Source organism: Diplotaxodon limnothrissa, linkage group LG9 (assembly GCF_057381915.1).
Source record: "Diplotaxodon limnothrissa isolate DT_005_m linkage group LG9, D_limnothrissa_male_GT1.1, whole genome shotgun sequence".
Taxonomy (NCBI): Eukaryota; Metazoa; Chordata; class Actinopteri; order Cichliformes; family Cichlidae; genus Diplotaxodon; species Diplotaxodon limnothrissa.
In genome coordinates this window covers 20,788,380-20,806,332 of record NC_140604.1, presented here as the reverse complement: position 1 = coordinate 20,806,332, position 17,953 = coordinate 20,788,380, and the positions used below count along the sequence as shown (strand labels likewise).

The window sequence follows — 17,953 nt, the reverse complement described above, 5'->3', positions numbered from 1 at the left end:
TTTTTAAAATTCTCATCCGTAAATAATCTGCTCTTTCACGTGATTTAGTTTATTTTGAAAAGCCTCAACGGGATCTTGAGCTTTATTGTGAAAGGTTTATGTGGAACATAAACAAGCGGACACGCGATGCTGTTACCGTCGTTGTTGCTAACGACAACGCATAAAAACAGGCGCTTGTCTGTCCGTAGTGTGGTTATATTAAATATAAGAGAAAGAGAGAACTTTAAGAAATGAATATAGCCACTACAGTGACCATCAAAACGATGAAAAAATATTGCCGTAAAAAGTTTATTTTGCGACACCACCAAACAAACGATAGCGTAAAATGAAACGATAGACGTTTTTATATCGTCATCCGATATATATCGTTATATCGAACAGCCCTATTCAGCGGGATAATTTTCCACAAGTTGACACCACTGTTATGATTTTGAAGCATAAATGCAATTGCAACAACTTAAAGTGCCAACACGGGGTGGAAGAGAACTAAACCACAGCTGCATGACCTGAATTTCACCACAATCACTAACCTCCTGTGTTCATTGTAATAACTTTAAAAGTTCTTGTCGTCTCATTTAGCCACTTCTCTGTGGGATATTTACTGGGGTGTTGTATATTTTAGAATAAAATCTGTGGAACTGTGACGTTAACCAGACATCTTATTTCAAGCATCTAACCAAAAACCTTTATAGATTTAGAGACGAAGGAACCTGATGTGCAACAATGCTGACTCGTGCAGACTTCAGCATTCAATCTGCAGCACTATACGAATGTTATTATAATATAATTGCTTTTTCAGTAGGGAAAAATGCAAGCGCTCTAATTTCAGCATTTATCGCTTCTAATTTTGTTCATTTTGTCCTGATTTTGATGCCACAGAGCCCAGTATTTGGTGGTAAGCACAGCCCAGAGCAGCGCTCTTTCAGGGATAGACAGAAGTACTTTGAGATCGACGTGAAGCAACAGACGCCAGAAAAACCCAAGCCTCGAGTCTCCCTCGTCGGGGAGGATGACCTCAAGAAGATGAGGGAGGAAGAAGGTTTGTTTCCTGAGTGTCCTTCTTAGCCACATGCAGCTAAGGAATGTGTTCAAATCAGTGGAGTGTGTTTACATGATAATCTGTTACCAGAGAGGAAGTTTGAGCAGCGAGCGCGGGAGTACTTACTGGATGATGACGACGAGGATGAGGATGAGGAGGACCTGGCCAAGCAGGTGGCACAGATGAAGGCCACCGGAAAGGTGTTGCTGGATGGAGTGGAGTACAAAGTGGAGCCGGTGTCCACCCCATCGCAGCACTGCTCCACACCGCCAAACTACAGCTCAGGGTGAGAAGCTGTGTTAGACGAATCTATTTTTCTTTACACTTTCTTCCGCACACTGAAGACTAATTGTTCGTTTTGCATGAAGGCCTTCTTCAGTAGATGGCAAGGGAGACTCTCAGAGGAATTCATTGGAGGACAGCTTCAGGCTGGAGCAGAGGCCCAACTCAATGACTGGGTAATTACAACACACAGGACAACATGTTTACCTGCTGTTAGCCACTGATCACACTCCTCGCATCATCCTCCCAGTGCGGTGGTCAGTTTAAGCTGCAGAATTTTCAATTTCTCCCTCTGATGACTGAGTGGGTTCAGAGTTCAAAGCCTAGAAACCAAACTAACTGCACCCATCTATCCCATCAGTCTCGTCCCAGCCTACCCCGGGGAGTCAGCAGCTCCCATCCGAACAGCCAAAGCAGAGCGCAGACACCAAGAGAGACTTCGTATGCAGAGCCCCGAGCTGGCCGTGGCACCTGACAAGGACCTGTCCCCTGCAGAGAAACGAGCCCTGGAAGCCGAGAAGAGAGCAATGTGGAGGGCAGCACGGTAATACAACCATGCCACACGTTAAGCAAGGATAATAAAATAAGTAGAATGTAATGCTTTCAGGGCTAAACCTCGATTTGTGGATTTATTTCAGCAGTTTTTGAGTAACAGGAGACTTAACTTGGATGGTAACTTTGGAAGACGGCAGCATCCACACGCAAAGAAAAATGCGTACCGAAGGAAACCAAGGATCAGACCAGACTTTTATAGTTGCAAATTCTTTAGGGTTAGAGACACTTCTGTCCCACGTTTCCTGTTACAGTTTGTCAAGCTAGTAAATAAAAGGCTTCAAGAAGTTACTTTATGTCAAAGCAAACGTAAATTCTCGGTAGATTTAGTTTAGTGACTATCCTGCGTGTGTGGTCTGTCTCTGTCTCACTGTTACTGTGTCTAAAAATTGTCTTATTTATCATTTCTGGCTCTCCTACTTATATTGGTGTTTTACCTTCCATTCTTTGGTTTTCTTCTCTTTGTCTGTGTGCCTTTCTTCCTGTCCTCCACATTCCTCCGTCATCCTGGCGTACACTTTTTTTATTCCACTCCCTCCCTCTCTCTGTGACCTTGTGGGGCACAGGCCCTATGGCCTAGAGGAGGATGTTAGGCAGTATGAGCAGGACCTGGCTAAGAGGCTCTACCAGGCCCGAGTGAGGGCATCTCAGGGCACGGCCGCGGCACCCCAGCCCCCCACTTCCTCCTCTACCTCCTCCTCTGCAGCCTCCCAGCTCAGGTCTGCTCCTCGGCCCCGGCCGCCAGGGCCAGATGCACGGCATCGTGGGGTTGTGCTGGGGTGCTTTGATATTTGGGGTACTTTGCTAGAGGCCGAGTTTGGAAAGGTCCAAGCAAGCACTCGCAGCAACACTGACAGTGCTTCCGCTGCCTTTCCAGTGCCGTACTGCTTCTGCACGTCTCTGCTGTTTCCCATCTCCAGCTCCTTTTGGTTCCCGCCTCTCTTTTCTTTTCTCTGTCTTGTCTTCCACCCTCGTTCTGCAGAACTCTTCGTTTTCATTTGTGCCTTGCTGTTCTTTTTGTACTGTTACTAACACGCGATCCGCAGTAAGTACGCAAGCTTTCTGTGAGCTGAGGGTACGCCTACTAGCAGTAGGTGGTCCCTTTTCCTGGAGTGCATCCTTAATTTTTGCTTTGAAATTACATTTATTTTATTTTATTTTTTTTAATCCCAGCAAACCAGGACAAGGAACACCCCAAAAATAGCAGTGATTGGCCTGCACCCACCCGTAGTGGTGTGCATATATGTGTGTGAGAGAGAGACGGTGTCAGTTTTTTGTCTCCCTATTTCTGTAAAAGTTGGACTTTATTAAATGCCTTTGAATATTTTTTTGATTGCGGTCGTTCCTCCTGCAGAATGAAGTCTCTGGAGCAGGATGCACTGAAGGCTCAGATGGTCATCGCCAAGTCTCGGGACGGGAAGAAACGTGGGACACTAGATCAACTGACAGAGTCACCCTCGCCTGCACCAACACCCTCTCCCACTCCTATGGAGGGTAAGAAGCTGCTGCTAAAGGAAACTGTGTTTGTCTTTTCACCTAAAAAGCTCATTTTCCACCCTTTTTTTCTACCTGCTCAAGTACATTTCTTTGTCTGTTTAGCAGAGCTCAGTCCTCGAGGATTAACCTCGCCCGGCAGGCTGGTAAGATTTAATCCTGAATTTCAGTTTCTTATTGACTGATTTAATTGTTGTTTTTTCCCCCACTTGCTAGTTTGTACTGACTTGGAGAGCTTGAGTCATCATAATATTTAAAAAAAAAAAAGCTGTAACACTTACTTTACAGTGTGATTTAATTGAATAAAGGAAACCGTCAGGCTCGTTTGTTCACAAGCTGGAAGAGGTACATTTGCATCAAAATACATTGACATGAATCCACCATCTTGCTCATTGCCACTCTATCCAATCAGAGCTGAAAACACACACACTGCTCTCCCATCAATGCCACAGCTGGCTGTTTAAATCACCCATTTGCCTCTCTGCCCTCCACTCTCCCTCTTCCATTTTATTCTGTCTTTTCCTCTTATTCCCTGACTTTTTCCCCTCTTCCGCTGTGTTTTCTCCTTTCTATACTTTGTCCCACTTCCTCCATTTTCCTCTCTTTTGTTTCCCTTATTTCCCCTCTTCTCCCTCTGCTCATTCCTGTTTGCTATCCTTCTAGTCCGTGTCAACAAAGAAGTTTGACTACCGACAGTTTGCTGCCATTCCTTCTTCCAAACCCGTATACGACATCCAGGTATTGGCTGCATGCCGATCTCCGGAGGCATCAAGCCTCCTCCTCCTCCCTCCCTCCCTTCCCTGGCTTTCCCGTGCTGCCTCTTCCGTCTAGTTTCTGTTAATCCGGAGGCCTCCCTGTGACTGCAGTCTAGGTTGTCGCTCAGTCATCGATCCGTGCTCTCTCTCCTATTCGTGGTGTGGCTCACTAACTCTCACCTGCACAATGAAGGCGGACTTTTAATCTAAATAACAGCACACCACATCAGCCTCCCTCCCTCCCTTCCTGCCTCACACCTGTGACTCACAAATGTAACAGCATCTTTAGCTGTATCCATTCACATCTATCTATCTCGCAGCCAACTAATCGGTCGCAAACATTAACGCTCAGCAGCTGCTGGGATGCAGAGAGGTCTTTGATCCCACTAACCTGGGTGGAAAACTCTGTATCTTATTCACTCTCACACTCACTGCCATCAGTTGTCTTGTTCCACGCATGGGTTGAACATCATGCAGAAGAATGACATGTCCTTCTTGACATTTCCTCTCATCTGCGCTCATCTCATCTCATCCGCTGATCTTCTGTGCTCTCAAGAGGATAACGGTTCCGTTTGTATCCGTCTGTTTGGGGAAGAGTTAATTTCCTCCCGTGTGGAGGAAGAGAGGGGAGAAGCAGGGGAATCTTGGTGTAGAGGTGGAGCAGCAGCGCTTGTTTGCAAGTGGTCGTTTATTTCTGAGTCGAATATCCGTCGTCTGTGACACCGCTGTCTGGGATTCTGGGATATTTATGGATATTACAAAAATTTTCAGTTTGTTTGTTTCCTGCACGGTCGTTTAAGCCTTCGGGGGTTTCCAAACCTATCTTCAATCTTCACAGAGAACAAATTATTCGCAGTTGTAGTTATTCCTTGACTTTATAGTGGCTGTGAACTGAACCCTCCACTGCAGTATATAATATATATATACTTAATATAAAGCAAATTCCAATTTTGAAGTGTCAGGCAATGATTTTTACCTTTTTTGAAACAAGATGTCACAGATGAGGGTTGGATCTGACAGGCCTATGCTCCCCACGTGCTCAGTGAGACTTTGCTGCTCACGACCTTGCAGACTGGGAACACCCGACAATAGCTGCAGTTTTAGAGATCCTCTGACCCAGTCGGTTAGCCAGCAAAATTTTGTCCTTTCAAACTCAAATCCTTACATTTGCCCATCTTTCCTGCTTCTATATCATAATGTTATCTCTGATCAGTGTATACTGTCTTCGATCCCTGCAGACAAATTCAGTAGCTTTTAAAATGAAATTTACATGATGTCTACGTCGCAGCTGTATTTAAGTCAAGCGTATTATCCGGCCGAACAGAAGAATGCGTTGTACACTGATTGGTTGAGTCCCCCGCCTCCTAAAGTGGAGTGGAGATATAAAGGGAAGCCTTCACAGCTCGTATCATGGAATAACTCCAACCACAGCTAAGTCTGTGTTTGTGCATCATCTGAAAAACGTCTGAGCCTGTCATGTGTGTCGGCTTCAGTTGAGTGACACATTAAATTCTTTGTGTAGAGTGAATAAATAGATAATTCACTTCCAAGCATGATCAATTTAATTCAAATTAAGCAACAGATGACTCCTTACAGTTCTGCTTGTTTTTTTTCTTTGTTTTTTCCCCGTTGTGCATCGATGCATTAGTGCTGTTTCTCTGTTTGTCCTCTCTTTTGTGGGTGTGTCCACCTGACACAAGAAACCTCGACGCCAATGACTTAATCGGCGCCCTCTTCTTTAACACGCCCGTTTCTCCTGGGGGGAGTAGTTGAGTAGATGTACTCTGGCTTTGTGGCTCTGACAGATTAGGAGCTTCAGTGCTGCCTGCTAAACTGCAGAGAGCAGCTGACATGTTTCCTGACAGTCTCCTACCTTGCCAGCCCCACTACTCACCTGGTGAAGGCTTCCCCTGGGCTACACGCTATTAAACCCCAGAGTCAGTCCCTGTTAATAAGAGTCTCTTTTTATTTCTTTCAGTCCCCAGACACAACTGACACAGACTTAAAGTTCATTGATGACGGCTCCAGTAACCCAGGTACGTGGTGCTGATTGTTATGCCCTGAACTGTACCAGAAACCTCATTTATTTGTATGCATGGGCTTCTTCCTGTTTCTGACTTTCAAAATAAAAGTCTTTGACACAGAGTGCAACTACTGTAGTAGCGGGAATTCTTGCTGATAAACAATGAAAAAAAGAGCTTATGTCAAAAAAATTTGGCAGATAACAAGATTTTAAAAAGTCTCGTCTTTGGATTTACTTCTAAGAAGAAAACTAAAATTTTAGAAAATAACTTCAAATAAGTAAAAATATTGAAACAATAACTCCAAACTTTTACTTATGAAACACAAAATGATTGTTTTCAGTGTCAGAAACAAGCTGCCTAACCAGTGTATTGAGCCACAGTAAGAAATCAGCTGTAAGATAAAAGCAGACTTCTTTGAGGTATCAAGCAAAATATATAGTTTTTATTTCTGTATAACAAAGATATTGATGTGACTAGGGATGGGTACCGGTGTTCTGACATAAACGGTAGTAACCAGACCGAAAAGCAGCGCACATTTCGGTGCTTTTTTTTCCTGAGCTGTGATACACTTTAGATTCTAGCCAATCATTTTACGTTTCCGAGGATAGTGGGCGGGGCCAGGTACGTACGTTCTTTTAGAGCAGAGCTACAGATTAAAAATGTCCAAGGCGAAGCGGTCAAAAGTCTGGCTGTACTTCACAGCAAAATATGCAAACTCAGCAGCAACAAGTGCTTTAAGCTGATACTGTGATACTGTCAAAGGAGGTAACACCTCAAATCTGATGAAACACCTGGCGACGCATAGCGGGTTTTTTTTTTTTTTTAAAGCCGAGAAATGCGCCGTATTTGATAGCTTGCAGCGAGACCTCACACCGTGCACATCTACTGCGGGTGTTGTGCCTGTTATCGGACCCGGAGTTAGCAACATCCCCCAAAAACCCGAAGAGGAGAGTCCTGGCCCGTAGCCCTGCGAGTGTAGCAGAAATGATGACGGATGATGATGCAGCAGCCGTTCTTCTCTGCGTGAGTAGCTTAATGTTGTTCGTGTGTAATTTACGTTGAGTAGGCTAACCACGTTATTACATTAATGCATGTAAGGTGAACTAGCAAACCTCATCATAGCTACATGCGGCTGTCTTCTTGTTTGATGGCAGATACTCCCTTCACCCTGGCCTAAAAGGCTAAAATGACCAAAGAAAAAGTGGAAAACAGTTAAACATGAGAGGTTTTTGGACAAAGTTTGTGTTTTTTCCATTGTTTAAGCACTGCTTCCAGCCAAGAGTGATACCATATATGCCCCATAGCTGCAGAAAAGGCTAGCATTGTTATCTTTTTACAAAAAAACAGCTGAACATGAGAGGTTTTTGGACCAATTTTGTGTTCTCCATTCTTTAAGCACCGGCACCGTTTCAAAAGTACCGGTTTGGCACCGGTATCGGATAAAACCTAAACTATACCCATCCCTAGATGTGACCGTAATATTCTGATGTCACATAATGATAGTACAGTCATTTTAATCCAACACCGCCAAGAAAACGTGGCAGGAAACTTCTCACATGTGTAGAACAAATAATGGTTTCTGGTACAGATGGAGTATACACTCCTGCTTTTATTTTATTTTATTTTATTTTATTTTTTGGTTTCACTTAAAAATCAAAATTAAAAAAAGCTTCACAAACAGGTGAAGTGATAGGAAAAGGAAGTTGTACCTCAACCTCTTCTATCCCCTTTGATTCAGGTGCCTACCTGGGATAAGCGGCTCCTATTGGTAGGATCCTGTGTGCATGTGTTTGTCGCTCTGTGTGTGTGTGTGTGTGTGTGTGTGTGTGTGTGTGTGTGTATGTGTATGCGAGGAGCGTTTGTCGGGGTGTGTGTCGGGTTGTACATTTACACTCTAACCTGCTGTTTGTGTGGCACAGTTGGGGGTTTGGGTATAAGATGGGTGTGTCCACCTGGGTTTGCTTTGCCATCTGCTCCCCACCAGACAGGAAGCAGCTACTGATTCAAAGGGACGTTTTATGTGTAAAGGATCAGTTTAACCACAGTCCTTTGATTTGTGCATGGATTTGTTTTAAATATAAAGACGTGCACCAGAGAAACCACATGTGTGCGCTAAAATCTAATCAGAAACTTATTCGCTTTATTTTGAAAGCATGATTTGCTTATTAAAACTGAGTAAGTACAGTTGTGGTCAGAAGTTTACGGTCATCATGGCCATGAGTGTCTTGGTAATTTAGGTTTATAATTATTTCTTTGAACTGTTTTTTTTTTTTTCTGGGGTGGAATGATCGCATCTATCTTTAATTACTTTAAAAAACAAGAACCGGGTGCATAAGTTTGAATTTATTTAGCCTTTTTTCTAGTCCACACAGGGTGAAATGTATACATAGATATAATATAACCACTAATATTTGGTTAAATGTCCCTTATTTGACCACTCTTTGAATTGTTTGGTAAATTGGTTTGTTTCTGGCTTTAACCTGGCTTTAAAAGCAGGATTGCGGTCAGGTCTTTGGGTAGGCCAGTGGTGTCCAAACCCAGGCCTCGGGGGCCGGTGTCCTGCAGGTTTTAGATGTGTCCTTAATTCATCACAGCTGATTTAAATGGCTAAATTACCTCCTCAACATGTCTTAAAGTTCTCCAGAGGCCTGGTAATGAAATACTCATTTGATTCAGGTGTGTAGACCCAGGGTGAGATCTAAAACCTGCAGGACACCGTCCCTCGAGACCTGGCGTTGGCCGAGCCTGGGTTAGGCCGTTTCGAGAAATTTAATGTTAGCTGCCTTTATCCACTCCTAAATCAGTTGTGGATCGGGATCATTGTCCTGCTGGAACATCCAAGTTTTATCCTATTCCATCCACTTTGTGCAATGTACCAGTACCACCAGTAGCAAAACAGCCCCAGAGCATAATGCTACCACCACCATACTCGACGGCTGAAAGCTGCACATTTACTCCTCTTATTATTGTGGACAAATAGCTCAGTCTTTGTCTCGACTGGCCATCAAACTTTTCTCCAGAAGGCATTTGGTTTGTCCAAGAGGGCAACTCCAAATTTGAGTCGAGTTTGAAGGTGTCGATTTTGGAGCAGGGGCTTCTTTCGCGGTCGGCACCCACTCGGTCCATGGCGATTTAAAACCGGCTTCACTGTGGACACTGGTGCTGGTTTGGGTCTCCAGTGTTAGTATGTGTCAATCCAATGAGTGCTGTCAAACAAGCTTTTTATTCTGCAAAGAGAAACTACCAGCAGCACTTAGTCATGATGACTAACTAGAAGTGACCCTGCCTTGTCAATTTAAAAGACTAATTGTTGGACCTATACGATCATTCCACCTTGCAAAAAAAGAAGTTCAAAGAAACCACCTGAAACTACTACGACATTTACGCCCACGACGAGTGTACGTAAACATCTCACCACAACTGTGTTCATTGCTTTTATTCTCCTGCTCAGCTGGCTCAGCAAAGCTTTGGCCTACCTCTTTGCCCTGCAGATGCACACATGTAAAAACTCAGCTACATGATGGTTATGTGCTTCCTTTGTTTGTTTGTTTTTAATTTACATGATCAGCAGGACCAGTCACTATAGTAGAGAAGTGAAGGGATGTTTAAAACAAGGACTTGGCAGTGAAAACACTTAAGAAATACTGAAGTCATTGGTTTGAGTTTAGCACAGAAACTGGACGCATCTGTTTCCTGCTCGTTTCCAGCTGCTGCTCTAAATGTGGGGTGTCTCTCGCAGGGTCACGGGATTCACAGGGATCTTCTGTCCTGTCGCTCTGATCTTTTCTGCAGCAGATACTGTCACAAGAAAAGATGAGAAATTGCAGCAGCTCAAATGCATTTTCTCTCTCTTTTCTTTTTTCCCCTCCCAGGAACCGCCGCGAGCCCCGACGTCACCCCGCTGCCTGCCACCTCTGCCCTGGAGGAGATGGCTCTGTACAGCAACAAGCGCAAACTGAGGCAGGGCCGCCGCAGCCTGGAAACCGCTGTGCCCACATAACACCTCACCCACTGAAGAAAAACCCTGCAGACATCACGCAAACATACACAACTTCACAAACACTGTGGAGCACTGGCCTCAGAGGGGCGTGCGTCCACAGGAGGTGCAGATTCACCAAACACTACACATGCTGTCAGTAGAGCGAGATTTACTCTGCCGTATGTAACCACTGTAAAGTCTGCGACGCTGATAGTTGCCACACAGACACTTAGAGCCCGCGTGCCAGTCTTGCCTTTCCAGTCTGAGGGCCAGTTGCTCGACGGCCCCTCAGCGGCAAGAAAGCGCTAGCGTTGTTAGCTAGGGTTGCTACTTATTTTTTTATTTCTTTCCATTTAGCATTCAGTTTGCCTCGTAGAATCAGATCTATTTTAACTAGAGATCAAAGCTTTTAGGGGTTTTTTAAATTTTAATTTCTAAGCCTTCAGTGATTTTTGATGCTTTTAAACAAAACATACTGGAAGACAAACGCAGAAAAGAAATGGGTCATAGCTATACTAACTTCTTGAGAGACATTCATAGGCTTTCAGTGTTTTCTTCGGCCGACAGGAGTGTGTATGTGTATATATATACATACACACATATATGTATATTAAACGAGTAGGGAACATCCTGCTACCTTCACTGTCACAAAATGTGGTGAGCTTTTTTTTTTTTTTTTTTTTTTTTTTAAAAGAGTACATATCATTTTTGCACTGCCACTGGTCCGCCTTTTAAAGAACTTATTCCTTCACCCTATCCCGGCCTGGAGGCCAGCTGATAATGCGACTCGCCATCTGTTAATGAGTCACAAAATCACAGCTTTCAGCCCATTATTTGCATATCACTTCATTTTATGTTCGCTTTTAACTCATCAGTTTTGTTCGCGACAGCCATATTTACAAATTCAATTGCCTAAGTTGTTTCAAATCCACTTCACAGGACCTTTAGCAATGTCACATTCCTCTGTAGAGAGTATGACTGACTACAATGGAGGAAGCAGCATGGAGCAGGCAGTTTGGGAGCATGCATTTTGGCATCATTTTAATATTAATGGTACTTATCCTGCCCTGTTAAGGGTAATAGTTGTTTGTTTTTTTAAATCAATGTGAATCACCACTTTCCTTGCGTTATGAGGTTTGCCACAGTGATGTGAAGGTAGCAGGTGTGTGTTTTTGTTGTTTTTATTTTTTTGTTGTTTGTTTTTTTTCTGTCTATGGTTAATTTAAATCTGACGCCACTGAAAATCATTTATCGTGTGAATAATGTACAAATACTGAGAGGAAAAGCAAAATTTGGGGTGTGAAACTGAGCCAGTCTTGGACCTACACTAAACACGTGGACTGCTGATGCATCTGGGTTCAGGCAGGCTTGGCGCTGGGATGCTCTCTGCATGTATATTGGTTTGCTAATGGGAGAGGCCTGAGAGGCAGAACCGGTTAGTCCCTCTCAAGACATGGATCTCACTCAGACTCTTCAGCTTACAGCTCGACACAGTGTCAGTGACGGGTATTTCTGCAGAATCACAGCATCGTAGCATTTTGTGTTAATTTAATGTAGTGTCTTCTAATTAAAGCTTTCCGTGTTGCTCTCACTGACTGAAATTCAGTTTGATAACATTCGCAACAGCTAATATCTTTAAAAAAAATCTTTTAGTAGATAAAACTTTTTTTCCAGATGGGGTTCACTACATTTTTGATGCAGTGTTTCGAGTTTCTGTGTTTAATTCTTTTCGTCTTGAGTTCTCTTCGGGGGCTTTTACTTGCCAATAGGCTGGAGGGGAAAAGGGTCTCATGTCCTAGGGTTGAGGGTTATAGCTCATACAAGACTGTAACTAGTGAATTTGTACAACCAAAGAAGTCTATTTTGTGGTTCAGGAATAATAAATTTTACTTTCCATGTAAAAAGCTGACTGACTCTGTCGTGTGTTGTGTGCTGGGTTAACATACAAGAAGAACAAAGAACAGGCAAGAGGCTGCAAGACACTAAAATGTGTAATGATGTTAGGAAAACATATGAGACATGAGCAGAACCATAAAGTAGAGGGCACGGCTTGTGAGAGATGATGGCCAAATTTTCAGCTTTATTTATATATCACCAAACTACAACAGCAGTGATATCAAGGTGCTTTATATTGTAAGGTAAAGACCTTGCAATAATCCAGAGAAAACCTTAAAAATCAACGCTCCCCTATGACCAAACAATTGGTGATAACGTGAAGAAAAAACTCCATTTTAACAGGAAGACACCTCTGCCAGAACCTGGCTCAGGGAGGGGCCATGACCAGCTGGGGTGATGGGAGGAAGACGGGATAAAGATGGCTGTGGCAGACAGCCAGAGATTAATAATAACTAATGATAAAATCAGTGGTGTAGTTAGTGAAGAAGAAACGGTGCATGATGGGAAGTCCCCAGCACTCTAGACCTATTGCATCATAACTAAGGGACGGTTTAGGGTCACCTGATCCAGCCCTAACTATATGCTTTATCTGAAAGGAAAGTCTTGAGTCTAATCTTAAAAGTGGAGGGTGTCTGACTCCCTAATCCGAACTGGGAGCTGGGCCCACAGAAGAAGGGACTGAAAGCTCAGCGTCCCATTCTACTTTTAAAAACTCTACGAACTACAAGTAAACCAGCAGCCTGAGAGCGAAGTGCTCTGCTGGGGTGATACGGGACTAAAAGGCCTATAAGATGAGATTGGGCCTGATTATTTAACACCTTGTATGTGATTAGAGAGATTTTACATTTACTTTGGGATTTAACAGGGAGCTGATGAAGAGAAGCCAGATTGGGAGAAATACGGTAAGTGTGCTTATTTGCACAGAACTGGCAGATGGATGCTGCCTGCCGAACAGTCTTGTGAAAGCTTGCAAAGAGTGCAGTAATGTTAATGGGTTCATATCACTAACTATATGAACAAAATGACTAAAGGCTGCAAGTTTAGCTCGCCCAGTTGAGCAGGTGGTTCACCACATGGCTCGATGCAGAGACCAGGTGTCAAGTCTGACCACGGGCCCTTTGCTGTGTCTCTCTTCCTGCAAATGCTTTTTTTGTGTGTATTTGTCACTATTCTGTCTAAAGATGGACATGTGTGTAATTGGATAAGAATCTGGCTGTCAGATGGATGCAGATCCAGAGTTCAGGTCTCTGGAGAAGACATCAGAGTCTAGCTCCACTTTACTCAGGTTTATCATTAGGCTAGCTTACATGAACAGATCATATCAAGTTAAATATCAATTTTCATGTTATTTGAAAACATAAGTGCCTGGTTGAGCCTCCTGTGGTGGGTTAAAGGGAAGAACAAATTCCCCAGTGGTGAAATCTCTCTCAAATCAGTATTGCAAGAAAAAGAATCATTCATTGTTGCTTTATTAATGTTTCATTATACATGAAGCTGAATTTTTTTTTTTTATCTTTTAGCATTTTTAATGTAATTTGAATTTTAGTTTCCAGTCCTGAATCTTCAGTTTTTATTGTAATCCAGCTGTGACTGTAACAACGCATTTAAGTGCATTTTTCTGTGTTTGATATAAAGTTGCTATCACTTTTTTCTTCTCTTTAAACTCTACTTCCCATCCTGTTAGTCCTACTTTTGCACATGAAAAATGTTAAATATAAGTAATTCAATAATTATAATTTTCAGTTGTTCTGTGGAAGAGGTTAGCTTTTTGATTATTTGTAGGAATAATCAATCACTGGTATGAGTTTTCTTATTAAAGTGCACCCTCCTCTTACTTCAGGTGCCGAACCAAAGCAGTGAAAATGCTGTTGAGCAAGTAGGTGGACTAAAATTTCAGAAAGCAAACTAATGATTAATATACGTCGGAGTTTTGTGGGAGAAAAATATGTTAACGTACAAGAGACTGAAGATTAATCAGCTGCAGAAAAAGATACAGAAGACAACCAGCTGTCAAAACAGGAAAGCAGTTTGACTAACAAACTCAAACTTGACATAGAGAGCGTCACGAGGGAAGGCGAGGAAAGTTGAGACTTTAACCTACAAGTGAAACCATAAATTCAAATTCCTCTTACTGGGACTGCAAAGCCGACATCGTGCACACAGGTGGCTGACTTGTTTTTAAGATGAGGGGACTCACACTGCTTATGGTGGGAATTATTCTGGCTGCACTGACAGATCTGCCTTTGACAGACTTTTCATTTGCAGAGGTAAGAAAAAAAAGTACTAAATGCCACCATTCTGTAAGGTAGTGCAAATACAATCATTTTTATATCATTGCAAAATCAATTATGCTCATTCAAAGTTTTTACTCAGTTTAAATGTCTATTAAGATAAATATTAATTAAGTATTGTTGCTCAATACTGCAAACAAATACACAGCGAACTAATGCATTTAATCACTCCTGCAAGCTTAATAATGAAAATATATAAATAATTAAACAAATGTGTAATCGCTGCTTGGTTTTGGGTCTAAATATTTTCTAAATAATATGTTTTTAGATCTAAATATTTTCTGTTTTTTAGATGATAAATGTGTGCTTGATCACATTATGTCAGTTAAGTGACAGAAATCGATTTTTTAAGGCTCATTCTGTTATGCATTGAAATGTTTAAGACAAAAAAAGTCCTTTACATGATCTGCCAAATGGAAGTGAACATGTTATAACTAAAGCTGCTTTAAATATATATTTTTTAGGCTGGATATTTATCTATGAGGCCAATGGAAGGTACAAACGGGACGTCCAACTCAACAGAGGTGTGTGAACTTTGAGTGTTTCATGTTTTAATCTGTTTAGGTGAGACTTAAAATCAAATTAGATTTTGACAAATATAAGCAGTGCTGCTCAAATATGAGTAGAATTCTTACTTTAATTATTCTCAGTAAAAATGTCTTTGTTATGGGATTTTTTTTCAATTATATAATCATAGTTTTCAATTGTAAAGTGTGCTAATTGCTGCTATTTCTAAGGGACGGGTTAGGTTTTGATTATTTTTCTGTTTTATTTGAAGTCCAAAGTCGACGACCTTGCAGGAATAAACAAACACATGATTACAAGCATTGGAACCTGTTTCCTCATTAAAGTTCAAATGTGCTCTTATTTTAGCCACAAGAGGAAACCACAGAAAATAAAGCTGTTGTGCAGGTAGGTTTCATAAAGCAAAGTAAGGACTGACACGTGAAAAGTGTTGAAATGCAAGAGGATGAAGATGCATTTATCATCTTACTCACATTAACCTAAAGTTTGGCTGACTTCCTTTTTAATCCCATCAGTGGAACGGCACCATTAGGCCAGTGGAAAGTGATTTTGGGTTCCCTCCTACAGAGCCCCTCGAACAAAGCCCCCAGAAGGACACCAAAGTAAGAAACTGCAGCAAAATAAAGACCTTTAAGTCATGTTAAAGTTTGAAAAACTTTATTTTATTTAGTCTTTTGAAAAACATTATTTTAATTAAAAAACAAACAAACAAAAGCTTTAATGTTTACCACAGAAATGTGAAGGCAGTTTCTCCAGCTCCAAAGTCCAAAATCCAAATGAAGCCTTTTTATTTTTGTTCCTGTTAAACAGGAGTTTTTCCCAATGTCGCCAAAGCACTTGCTCATAGGGGGTCGTGTAATTGTTGGGGTTTTCTCTGTTGTATTATTGTAGGGACTACCTTACAATATAAAATGCCCTGAGGTGACTGTTATTGTGATTTGGTGCTGTATAAATAAACTAAATTGACTTTGCTTTGAACAACAACAACTGACAATCTAAAGACGTTCACACAGAGCAGTTTATTTTGTGTTTTTCCTTGTCATTGTCCTTTACAGTAAATCTTAACATACATACACTACTACGTACTATGAATACAAGACAATGTACTGTTTTCAAACAAAGGAATATAATATTTACAGAAACTTAAACTTAAAAAAGTCATTATTGGAGGGGACGCCCATGACAGCAACCAGCCTCACCAAATTAACATCTGCCCTGTTGTTGAGAATAAAACAGACTTTGGGCAGGTAAGCAAACAAATCTGAACAAATTTGAACTTTGAGTGTTTCATGTAAAACAGCCTCCACCTACAAACACATGCATCATAAAACAGGCGTAAGCGCTCACTGGAAGCTGATTACAAAATGAGAGGACTCACACTGCTCTGTTTGGTGGGACTTATTCTCACAGCTTCGGTAAGAAAATATATCACTGTTTGATGTTCACAGATATGTTGAAAGCTTATAACAAATGACAGTCTACATAAATATTTATTTAGACATATTTATCATCACGAATCAGCTGAAGTGTGTCTCATGCTGCTGCTGACTCACTGAGATTAACTGTATCATTATTTTGCTGTGTTGTTTGATTTGAAATGATCTTCAAACATGGAGTGAAAAACATTATTTTAAAAAAGAGGCAGAAATTAAAACCTCCAGCGCTGCGTTTTGGCTTCATATTGTAGGATTTTATGAAAGTGTTCTGAAAGTTTTATCCATTCTAATTTCAGCTGCATGAAGGAAGCACAGCACCAGCAGAGAATAATGTAAGTCAAAATAAATACATAAAAAAAAAAAATTACTGATTATATATTAAATTTTGAGCTTTATATGTTATTATTAATGTCACACACTTTCATTTCAGGTCCATCATGAAAGCAACTCAAAAAAGCCTCCAAAAAAGCCATCGGTACGGTAAAAATTAAATAAAATCTTAAAAAAACTACCAAACTATATTCAACTTTCTCAACAAAGACTTAATATTTTTCACTATTAAAGAGGTCAATCTGGACTTTAACTAACATATAAGTGAGACATAATTCTTATCATCATGAGATTTTTGTTGTTTTTTTTTTAATTGAAAAAAACAACAACCCAACAATAAATATCAATTGCCCCACGTGTGTGGAATTATATCTGTGACCCCTTTTACAGATATAATCTTTGCCCCGGGCCTTGAAATACCAAGAAAATAAACAGATCTATGACTTGCTTCAGAGTTGATCATCTATTACTAAGTAAAATTAGACTAATATTCATTTTTAATATTTTGTAATATTTATATTTAAGATCATTCAATCATCCGCATCAACATTTACTTTGTGTCGGCAAATATCGACACAAATTGTGTGAATTCTGTTTTATGTTGACTCCTAAAAGCATTTTTACTAACACAACAAGCTCAAACTGCTTATTTCAATTTTATGCTACAGTGACACAGATGTGCTGTATATTAGTGTAACCTTAAAACTTGACTTAGAATTTCTTTGTCTTTACATAATTATTTATATGCATATTTCATGTATAAATGTATATTATTGTAGATTATATTTTATTTCAATGTTGATAGCAAACTGAGTTGTGCCATGGGTGCTGGAGTCCCCTTGAAGGTACACGTGATGAAACTGAATAAGCCGAGGGAAATGACACACAGGTAAAAAACCATTGACAACACTATATTTACACATCTATAATTTGTCATAATTTCATGTAAAAGAAAATTATCAAAGTGCCTTGAAAAATTGTATTTTAAAACAAATGTCTTAAAAAAAGATAGAAACCTGTCCATAGGTGTGATTTTGTGACAGTTAAGTGAAATCATTAGATTTTTTCCCCTCTGTGTAATTTACAGACCGTTCATCAGAACATTTCAGTGGAAGCAACAGTGGACGACCGTGATTCTGCTCATGTTACTGTCTTACCTAAATAATCATTAAAAGTCTGTTGTGAGAAAAGTTTCCTTTATTTGTTAAGTGTCTCTTATTTGTTGTTATGTGCTTTTTCCAAGGTCATTTAGAAACGTAGAGCTGGAACTTTTGACAAATTATCTGCCAGACACACAAAAAAACACCTATTCTGACAAAATGAGACAACACGGGAATTAATTATCGAGGG

General features: G+C 40.9%; 2 protein-coding genes across 6 annotated transcripts in view; both read left to right on the top strand.

Annotated features, from left to right (window-relative positions):
* scrib (scribble planar cell polarity protein) overlaps positions 1 to 12,025 on the top strand; it is an 81,834-nt gene extending 69,809 nt beyond the window's left edge. The window contains exons 34-44 of one of the 5 annotated variants that reach the window (XM_085362833.1): positions 880 to 1,039; positions 1,130 to 1,325; positions 1,408 to 1,497; positions 1,683 to 1,865; positions 2,440 to 2,592; positions 3,228 to 3,367; positions 3,473 to 3,513; positions 4,031 to 4,105; positions 6,101 to 6,158; positions 7,885 to 7,914; positions 10,019 to 10,080. In XM_085362833.1, coding sequence (XP_085218959.1) covers positions 880 to 1,039; positions 1,130 to 1,325; positions 1,408 to 1,497; positions 1,683 to 1,865; positions 2,440 to 2,592; positions 3,228 to 3,367; positions 3,473 to 3,513; positions 4,031 to 4,105; positions 6,101 to 6,158; positions 7,885 to 7,901 — 1,113 coding nt within the window. In that variant the 3' untranslated portion in view covers positions 7,902 to 7,914; positions 10,019 to 10,080. Of the gene's footprint in view, positions 1 to 879; positions 1,040 to 1,129; positions 1,326 to 1,407; positions 1,498 to 1,682; positions 1,866 to 2,439; positions 2,987 to 3,227; positions 3,368 to 3,472; positions 3,514 to 4,030; positions 4,106 to 6,100; positions 6,159 to 7,884; positions 7,915 to 10,018 lie in introns of those variants that run through there. The other 4 variants (XM_085362834.1, XM_085362836.1, XM_085362837.1 and 1 more) reach the window with 4 other exon arrangements.
* Positions 12,026 to 14,025: 2,000 nt separating this feature from the next.
* LOC146625479 (uncharacterized) lies at positions 14,026 to 17,472 on the top strand. The gene is made up of 7 exons (XM_085362114.1): positions 14,026 to 14,288; positions 14,777 to 14,836; positions 15,186 to 15,224; positions 15,353 to 15,439; positions 16,570 to 16,605; positions 16,704 to 16,748; positions 17,409 to 17,472. Exons 1-7 carry the CDS (start codon positions 14,205 to 14,207, stop codon positions 17,469 to 17,471), a joined length of 414 nt encoding a protein of 137 aa, XP_085218240.1. The 5' UTR covers positions 14,026 to 14,204; the 3' UTR covers position 17,472.
* The last annotated feature ends 481 nt before the right edge of the window (positions 17,473 to 17,953 follow it).